This window comes from Arachis ipaensis, chromosome B09 (assembly GCF_000816755.2).
Source record: "Arachis ipaensis cultivar K30076 chromosome B09, Araip1.1, whole genome shotgun sequence".
Lineage (NCBI taxonomy): Eukaryota > Viridiplantae > Streptophyta > Magnoliopsida > Fabales > Fabaceae > Arachis > Arachis ipaensis.
The window spans coordinates 134288321-134297484 of NC_029793.2; the positions used below are offsets into that span (position 1 = coordinate 134288321).

Below are 9164 nucleotides of genomic sequence, written 5' to 3' on the forward strand. Positions count from 1 at the left end.
CTCCTCCTGGGTCCTCTCTGGCAATGTGGTTCCGAACCTCAAAGTGATGGCATTGATGCCACCCTTCGGGTTAGGTAAGGGTTGAGAAGGAATTCCACTGGAGTTTAAAGGTTGGTTGGAGGAAGCAGGTAGTGACTCTATCCAGGCGGCGAGAGCTTGTAAAGTGGCATTCAGACCGTTTAGAGTGGAGTTAAGTGTAGTCTGCATGTCTTGTTGTCCTTGTGCAAGAGAACGAAGCATCTCGTCATTTGATGAGGAAGTGGGATAAGTGATCTGTGGGACTTGTTGTTGGTTATGCTGGGGTCCTTGTGACTGTCTTAGGTGAGGAGCTCTGTAAGGTTTGTTCTAATTCTGCTGTCTGTTGTTGTTATTCCACCTTTGGTTTCCATTGTTGTCTCTGCCTCCTCTGTTATAGTTGTCTCTCCAGCCATGGTTGGAATTATCTCTCCAACCTTGGTTGGAGTTGTCCTGCAATCCTTGGTTATAGTTTCCTCCTTGGTTGTAGTTGCCGCCTTGTTGATTATATCCTTGATTCGGGCAGTCATAGAAGTTATGTGTAGCTGCCACAGTGTTATCTTCTTGTTGGAGCTGCGGGCATTCATCAGTATAATGACTGTAGTTAGCACAGATTCTGCATACTCTTTGTGGGACTAGCTGTTGGCTTTGTTGTGGTGTGGCAGGCTGAGCTTGTTGTTGTTGGTTCAACTGCATCTGCTTTAGTAGGTTGGTCATTTCACATATACTCTGTGTAAGAGCAGAAGTTTCAGTGTTGGAGGAGATTTCTGCAACAGCTTTTGAGTGGGTGCTCCTGTGCCTGTGATTTCTAGTAGACTCAGCTAAGTCGCTGATCAGTTGCCATGCTTCATCTGCAGTCTTGTACTTTTTTAGAGAACCATTACTAGCACCATCTAGTGTGGTTTTATCCCGAGGCTTCATGCCTTGAGTGAAATAGCTGATTAACACTAGCCTGTCAATCATATGATGGGGGCATGCATCCAGAAGGTTCTTAAAACGCTCCCAGTACTCATAGAGAGTTTCTGATTCTCCTTGAACAATGCATGAGATCTCTTTCTTTAGTCTGTCTGTAACTTCAGCTGGAAAGTATTTCTCCAGAAATTCTCTCCTGAGCGTATCCCAGTTAGTAACAGTTGCTTCAGGTTGGGAGTAGTACCACTCCCTTGCCTTTTCCTCAAGAGAAAACGGGAAGGCAGTTAACAGAATAAAAGTTTCATTAGCACCATGACGCCTAACAGTAGAACAGGCTGTCTGGAAATCCCTTAGGTGCTTAATAGGCTCTTGAGCAGGTAAGCCATGAAACTTGGGCATCAAGTTGATTAATGCAGTCTTCAGCTCAAAATCTGCAGCCAGAGTTGGATGATGCACTTGATATGGCTGCAGTGTAAAATCTGGGGCTCCAGCTTCCTGGAGAGTAATCCTCCTAGGTTCTGCTATGTTATCTGCATGTGAATCAACTGAATCAGTAGTAAAGGAGCTTGTTTTGTTCTCAGATGGCGGTTTAGATTCGCCCTCAGATGAGACTGGTGAATCGATAACAATCACTTCACCACCCTCAGAGGCTAACCTGCATCGAGCTCGCCTAATACGTGAAATAGTTCTTTCAATTTCAGGATCAAACGCGGTTAAGCTCAGATCATGCAGTGAACGCGTCATTCAAGGAAAGAAACATATAGCTCATGGTAAAAAAATAAAATATGCAAATAAAAATAAAAATATGTACACTAATTAATAATTTAGCACACAATTGCAACTCCCCGGCAACGGCGCCAAAAACTGGTGCGTGGCAAAAGTTAGGCCAATTAAGAGATTATAATATCATAGAACAGCGTTGCAAGTATAGCTCTTAACCAGCTAAAATCCGCCTCACCAATTTAAAAGAGTGTCACAAAAATTTAGAATAGAAAAATACTGGGAGTATGAGTCCCAGGTCGTCTCCCAACGAGTTGCGAGAAAGTATGCTATTTTATTAATTAGGAATTTCCGAGAGTTTTGAGAGTTGAATAATGAGAAATTAAATAATTGTAGATTTAAGCAGTAAAAATAAACTAAGAATAATTATTGATATTCTAAATAAAAAGCCTTGACTGGGGGAATGATTAATTGGAAGTTCTATCCTTGTTGGGATCTCTTAAGTGCAGTATTAAAAAAGTTGTTGTTTTCACTTAGTTAACCCTTACTAAATAAAAGAAAGTCAAGTGATTAAGCTAACCCTTATTCGCAAATCCTAGTCCTCTCCCTTGGGAAGGTCTAGCGTTAGTAAATACAGAACTAGCTAACAATTTCCAATTTCAATCAACCCCTATGTCAAGTATGGAGTCTACTCCATTGACATGAACATAATACTCAGGAAAATATAAGAAGATATAATAAATTAATTAAGATAAAATAGAGACTAAAAATTAATTAAAAGTAAAAGTAATCCTCTTTATTAACAATCCACGAAAATAATCCAATCAGAACTCTAAATAAAATAAATAAGGATATGGAAGAATAAGGGACAGAGTAAACAAACTAGAATAATGTCTTCAACGGAGGTAATGAATTCTTCAATATCCAAAAGCATAAAACTAATTAACTATGAATGTAAAGAGAACCTAGAGGGGAAGTAATCCTCTCTAAATTCAGATCTAAAAATCTAAAACTATCCTAATGAGAATATGTGGAGTTGTGTCAAGTTGCGTAAAGAGGTGTGTTGAGTCTCTGCATATTCCCTGGCTTTATTATGTGTTTCTGGGCCAAAAACTGGGTCAAACGCGGCCCGAAATCGCCCCCAGCATTTTCTGTTAATTATGCAGATCGTGCAAGTCACGCGTACGCGTCGTCCACACGTTCGCGTAATTCAGCGATTTTCCTTGTCACGCGAGCGCGTCGTTCACGCGTTCGCATCATTCGTGCGGACTCCAATCCACGCGTACACGTCAGGCACGTGCACGCGTCGCTACAATTTTCTCCATTCCACGCGTTTGCGTGGGCCATGCACGCGTCAGTGTTCGCTGGTCATCTCCTTAGTTTCTTATGTTCCTTCCATTTTTGCAAGCTTCCTCTCCATTCTCTAAGCCATTCCTGCCCTATAAAGCCTGAAACACTTAACACACGGATCACGGCATCGAATGGTATAAAGGAGAATTAAAATATACTAATTAAAATAATACTATGAAGGGATTATAAAATCATGTAAATCATATGAATAAGTAGGTAAAGGTTTGATGAAACCACTCAATTAAACACAAGATAAACCATAAAATAGTGGTTTATCAATTATATTTTGGTATGTTAGTTGTTCCATTTTTTATTGTAGTTCTATATACACATTCCTCTGGGTACAAAAGAAAAATTAATTTGGAGACTATTTGAAAAATTAAATTTGTTAGAGACTAAAATGTTCGAAAGATTTGGAGTATGATTCTAATTTATTATTTGTAATGTGATAGGATGATTTTGCTGTGGAGTAAGGGAGAATGTTGCACTTTGGGAGGCAGACAAGAAGACATAGAAGAGGATCTGCCTTAGTTTTGTCAGGGATTTTTTTCACTTTATGTAAATGAAAATTTTTTTTGTTTGTTTTTTGCATTCATTTGGAGTTATTGGCTATAAAGCCATCAATGTACATTTTAAATTGTACATCATAAATTTGATGTATTTATAAATTTTGTCTCTTTTAATTTTTATATTTTGATATGGATATTGTGAATATTTTTTGTATTTATTTGAAAAATTGATTTATGTTTGATTCTTTTTATATTTTGTTGAAATATAATTATTTATGAAAATAAAGTTTTAATAGTGGTATATGTGAAATTAGTAAATGTCTATAATTAGAAAATTAATAATAGTGACCGATTTAACGACTGATTTTAGATTTTCAGATCAAACATCAGTGACCAATTTTATCAGCAACTGATTTAGCAACCGAAAAGTCGATTGCTATTTAGCGACCGATTTTCGCAGCGACCAATATCGTTTGGTACTAGTTTTGTAGTATTAATGGAAAATCAGTTGATAACGGTTAGCGACTGAAGTTAGTCGCTATTTTCAAATTAGCGACCAAGATTTTAACAACTACTAGAATCGGTCACTATTCTAGTAATTTCTTGTAGTAATTATATTGCAAGTTTCAAAATTTTAACCTGTTTTGTATAGTGTTTGATGTGTTATAAAACTTATTCAAAACACATTTACAAGAAAATAAAGCTAGGCAGCCTAGTCATTTTTAACTAAGTTTTACTTAATTTATGTGCGTGCTTCTTGTAGCGCTCTTCTTTTTTTTGTTTGATTAATATATTCAATAAAATTGTTAAGTATAGAAATTTTGATGCACAAATAAAATATTAGTACACAACACACACTACAAGAAAACAGCTCTATTGCCACGCTTTTTGAACTACCGCCACGCTTTTGGTGACCTATCGCCATGCTTTTTACATATTGCCACGCTTAAAAGCGTGGCTGTACGTGGGAGATATGGCCACGCTTTTAAAGCGTGGCCATATGTGAGATATAGCCACGCTTTTTTAAACGTCGCGATATCAAGATATGCAGCCACACTTTTAAAGTGTGGTGATAACGAGATATGGGCATGCTTTCAAAGTGTGGCAATAGCGAGATATGGCCACGCTTTTAAAGCGTGGCAATAGCAAGATATACGGCCACGCTTTTAAAGTGTGGCGAAAGCCTTGTCAAATTAAAAAAAAAAATTCTTTTCCTTACTTGATCTTCATCGTGCACAATATAAATTTTCAGTCCTTATTTTATTACTAAACCTATAAAATACAATATACAATTTTTATTACAAGACAAATCAAATAGTTATTAGTGACATATAATTTTTGCTATAATTATTTTATACATTAGAAAACTAATACTCACATACAAAATAAATCTCGAGTTCAAATTCCAAAACGAAAAACTAAAGGAAAATACAAGAACAATACAACTTAAACCCTTGATGTTCCTCCTTCCTTTAGCCCTCAAACTTCCTTCCTCACCTCAGCAACACCATTTCTCTCTTCTATACACTTTTCCAGTTTATCTTCACAACTAGAAAATGGCTTAATACAGACAGATTTACAGACAGATTTAGTCCATATTACAGACGAATTTTTGGTTACCGATGAATTTTGTCCCTCTGTAAAAGCCCCGCGGAAATTATTTACCGACGGATTTTTTTTCCGTCGAAAACTTACCGACGGATTTTTACCGGTTACCGACGGATTTTCCCTTTGTAATTCTCCATCCATTCCCCAACGGCGATGAACTTTCCAACGGATTTTCCGTCGGTAATTGCAGACAGATTTTCCGACGGTAATTACAGACGGATTTTCTGTCTGTAATTACAGACGAATTTTCTGATGGATTTTCCGTCTGTAATTACAGACGAATTTTCTGACAAATTTTCCATCTGTAATTTGAACCTTGGAAAATCATCTCACACTTTGATTACAGACAGAAAATCTGCCTGTAAATTCATCAGTAAAGTAAAATAATTTTTTTATTTTTCCATTGCAAAATGAATACTTTAGGTTTGTTTTCTAAATTTACTCCATCAAACACTGTAAATTGAAAAAAGAAAGCCAAAAATCACATAAATAAACATAATATTCATTACATCATACCTATAAAATTGGATGTTATTTTTCAACATCATTGGCCAATATCTCACTGTCTTAATAAAAAGATACCCAAAAACAATAAGATGACCATTCCAATATTACATGAATGTCACAAATTACACTTAGCACTTAAAGATGGGATAATCTAAAATATTAATAGATAACTAAGTTGCATTGGTAGCATCAAGCTCCCCATTGAAAGTTAATCTTGACATTCCTGACTGAAATAGAATTAAAACCCGAATTGAAATTAGAGTGAATTGGAATGCTTGAATAAAAATAAAGTATATTATTTAAAGCATTTTGCACTCAGGAAGTAGTCTCTTTTGCATGAACAATTTTCTATAAAAGAATCGGTACATAGAGAATCACATTTCTTCTTAGAAAGCAAGAACCATGAGCTTCTTAAAGAAGGGTAAATGAGGAACTGTAGTAAAATTTGGAGACATAATACCTACATATAGTAGCTGAATGCTTGCTAAGTAGTAGCATTATCCAAAATAAAGTATACCTGCCATAACAAAGTACAATCACATACTTTAATACCAAAATATACGAAGAGCTAAACAAAAACTCTCAATTGAACCATTATCAAATAGTGGTTGTATACTTAATGCCCCATTATCACTGCCAACTTCACTTTTCTATATTAAATGTACACATGACAAATTTTGCTTCACTCATAAAGGTACCTCTAGAACAATCTATGCCAAAGAATCAAAACAGAAAAAAAAAACAGAGAGAACAACAAAAACAAACAGAGATCAGAACAAAAATAAAATAATTAAAAAATAAAAAAAAAATGCAAAGTTGAGGTTGAGATTTTGCTTCTCTCACATGAGGACAATTAAAAAATTCAAATAAGTCTTACTACTCCCCACGTCAGAAGAGTTGAAGGATTCACACTTTGGTGTGGTAACAACTTAATTGGTACCGCTCTCCTTTCCATTCCCAGTTTCAATTAGTACTGCATGCCAAAATAATTGAAACATTTAAAGGGTTCTTCACAGAGTGCAGAATGAAAAAGAACATTTGAAAGAATTCACCTGGGCTAGGCAAAGTCAAACCAGCAGGAAGGCTAGGCACAACAACAGCAGGATGATTCTGCACACGCGCCAGAAAACCCTCAGACGGTTCAGGAAATACAATCTCATCGTAAGATTCAACAACAACAGGTTTCTTTGTTGACTGAGGACCAGATTCCTCTTCTGGATACAATTTCAAATGGTGATACCTACAAGCACAAAAATCCAATACCATTCATAACAAATAAAAATAAATAAATGAAAATTGGTTCCTCAACTCTAAAGTTTAAAGTCTAAACATAAAAAATTCAAAACAAACATGAAGACAGCATAATAAGTAACTAAAACTCACAAATCCAGCTGTTTATCACAGACATCATTGTGGAAATGGAAGGTGATTGCAGATTTTTTTATAACATAATTCAGCATTATTCGAGGCTATTATTACAGTAGTGTATATATGTTTATGTAAGAAGTTGCTTGTTTAAGATGTTAAAATAAAGAAGAATATTTGCACAGTAGCCTAAAATTGAAAACTCCAAAATCCTAAAAGAGAAAAAAATACACTTGGATGACTAATAATTGTTTGTGTGTTCACTAATTGACAACATATATATTTAAATATAATGAAAAAGATAAAAAAGAGAAGATATATACTGAGATAGAGTTGGTGAAGCAGAGTGAGTAAGATGCAGCACAATTTTTGTGTGTTCATAATAACTTTGCCACATTAACTAGCTTAATAAGCAACACCTCAGAGCTTAGCGTTGCTGCTGCAGCATCATCCATCAGCTTTTGCATTGAATAAGAATGCAGCTTTTGGTGTCAGAAGATAGAATCCTATTCTATTCTATCTCCATTATGTATCTGAGTCCAAAATTATCTCAAAGTTCAAAGCCTATTCCTGATTTCAGGGCCACATCAAGATCAACGCTCTATATCCCTCTTTCCATATAAGTCACTGTCACACATTACTCCACCATCAATTGAATACACTAAACTATATTATATAAATCAAGCATTGTATAAGGGAAGCTGTTATCTCATCAGGCATGGATTCCATAACAATTCATAAACAACATTTTTTGTCTTCGTGTCTTTGAATTATCAAGGAATTAAACCATTGACATGTATATAATTGGTTTCAAGAGAAACATATCAATTTGGCCTCAACTATCTAACTAAAATTACCAAATGAATCAAATAGTGTCTTAGTAATGAACAACCACTCCCAAGTATGTGCTTAACCGGTGTTAGCTGGAGGAAAGAAAAGTAACAGAAGGAAAATGTAATGAAGATTCACATGTAATAATATTGATAGTGAGCCATCTATTCTTAGTTCATATGGTTAATTTGTTTAACAAAGTACTGAAACGGTAGATTAAATAATTAGAATATTACTTATCAACATATGGTTAATCCTACGTAGGCATTCTTTTCCTTATCAACATGTAAAGCATAATAATTACAACTAATGAAGGCAATATTTATTTGGTGAATGTTATGGTGCCTATCACTTTATACCTAAGTTACTAAAAAAGGTAAATAAATAATATTTAATAAATTTTATATGATTTATTTTTTATTTTAAACATTTTATTTTTTTACTTTAAAAGGGAAGTTAGGCAATTTAGATACCATAAAACTCACCTATTTATTTATTGTGGCTGCTGGGGTTTCAAACGCAATGGTAGACGTCATCATCCGCACACCACACTTGAAAGTAGTTCAAACTTTGATATCTGATTCTCTTTTATTTTTCGTTGCATCCTCCTTCTATAAATAGTAATACCCCTTTATTAGTTTTCACTTGACTTACTTAATAATACTTAACAGTTAACACAATTTGATCTGATTCCCACAAATAATTACAACTAATGTCTAAATGAAATAATTACAACTAATGTCTCTTGCAGAAAGTAAAAACTAATAAGAATTTCAAAAAAAAAGAAACTAATATACCTTGAGTGCCATGTCATCAATTCCTTTAGTAGTCAGAACAACATTGGCTCCAGCTTTCAATAGTTTTTCAATGCGTTCCTTAGTCATATCAGCCTCTCTGCAATACGAAATAATAGGGGTGTCCGCGGATCGGATCGGATCGGATATGGCCGAAAATTCGATCCGATCCGCACAATTTTCATCGGATCGGATCGGATATAATATCCGCACTTTTTAGTGCCGGATCCGATCCGATCTGATCTGCACATTTGCAAATCGGATCGGATCGGATATCGGATATATCCGCATAATTAAACCTTCTCTTTTTAATCATATTTCTATGTAAAAAAATTTGATAAAAATATTTCTTTCATTCTTTTAAACTTATTTATTCTTAAAATATTTTTAATCAAACTCTCTCTAAATAACAAAAATAAAATAATACAATATATGAATAATAATTACTAACTAAAACATACAAACAAGTAAATATAATACCATATATATATATATTTTAATTATTATAATGCGGATCTGCGGATCCGCGGATCGGATACGCGGATGTAGAGCA

General features: G+C 34.8%; 1 protein-coding gene and 1 long non-coding RNA gene across 2 annotated transcripts in view; both read right to left on the reverse strand.

Annotated features, from left to right (window-relative positions):
- On the reverse strand, positions 6575-7081 carry LOC110266952 (transcription initiation factor TFIID subunit 14b-like). Its single transcript, XM_021112046.1, has 2 exons — positions 7005-7081; positions 6575-6861 (listed from the first exon to the last, which is right to left on the reverse strand). The coding sequence occupies exons 1-2, from the start codon at positions 7079-7081 to the stop codon at positions 6585-6587; spliced, it is 354 nt and encodes a 117-aa protein (XP_020967705.1). The 3' UTR covers positions 6575-6584.
- The window catches only part of LOC110266266, a 2479-nt gene continuing 1929 nt past the window's right edge, over positions 8615-9164 (reverse strand). The window contains exon 2 of the long non-coding RNA XR_002353403.1: positions 8615-8711. This is a non-coding gene — a long non-coding RNA (uncharacterized LOC110266266). The remainder of the gene's footprint in view (positions 8712-9164) is intronic.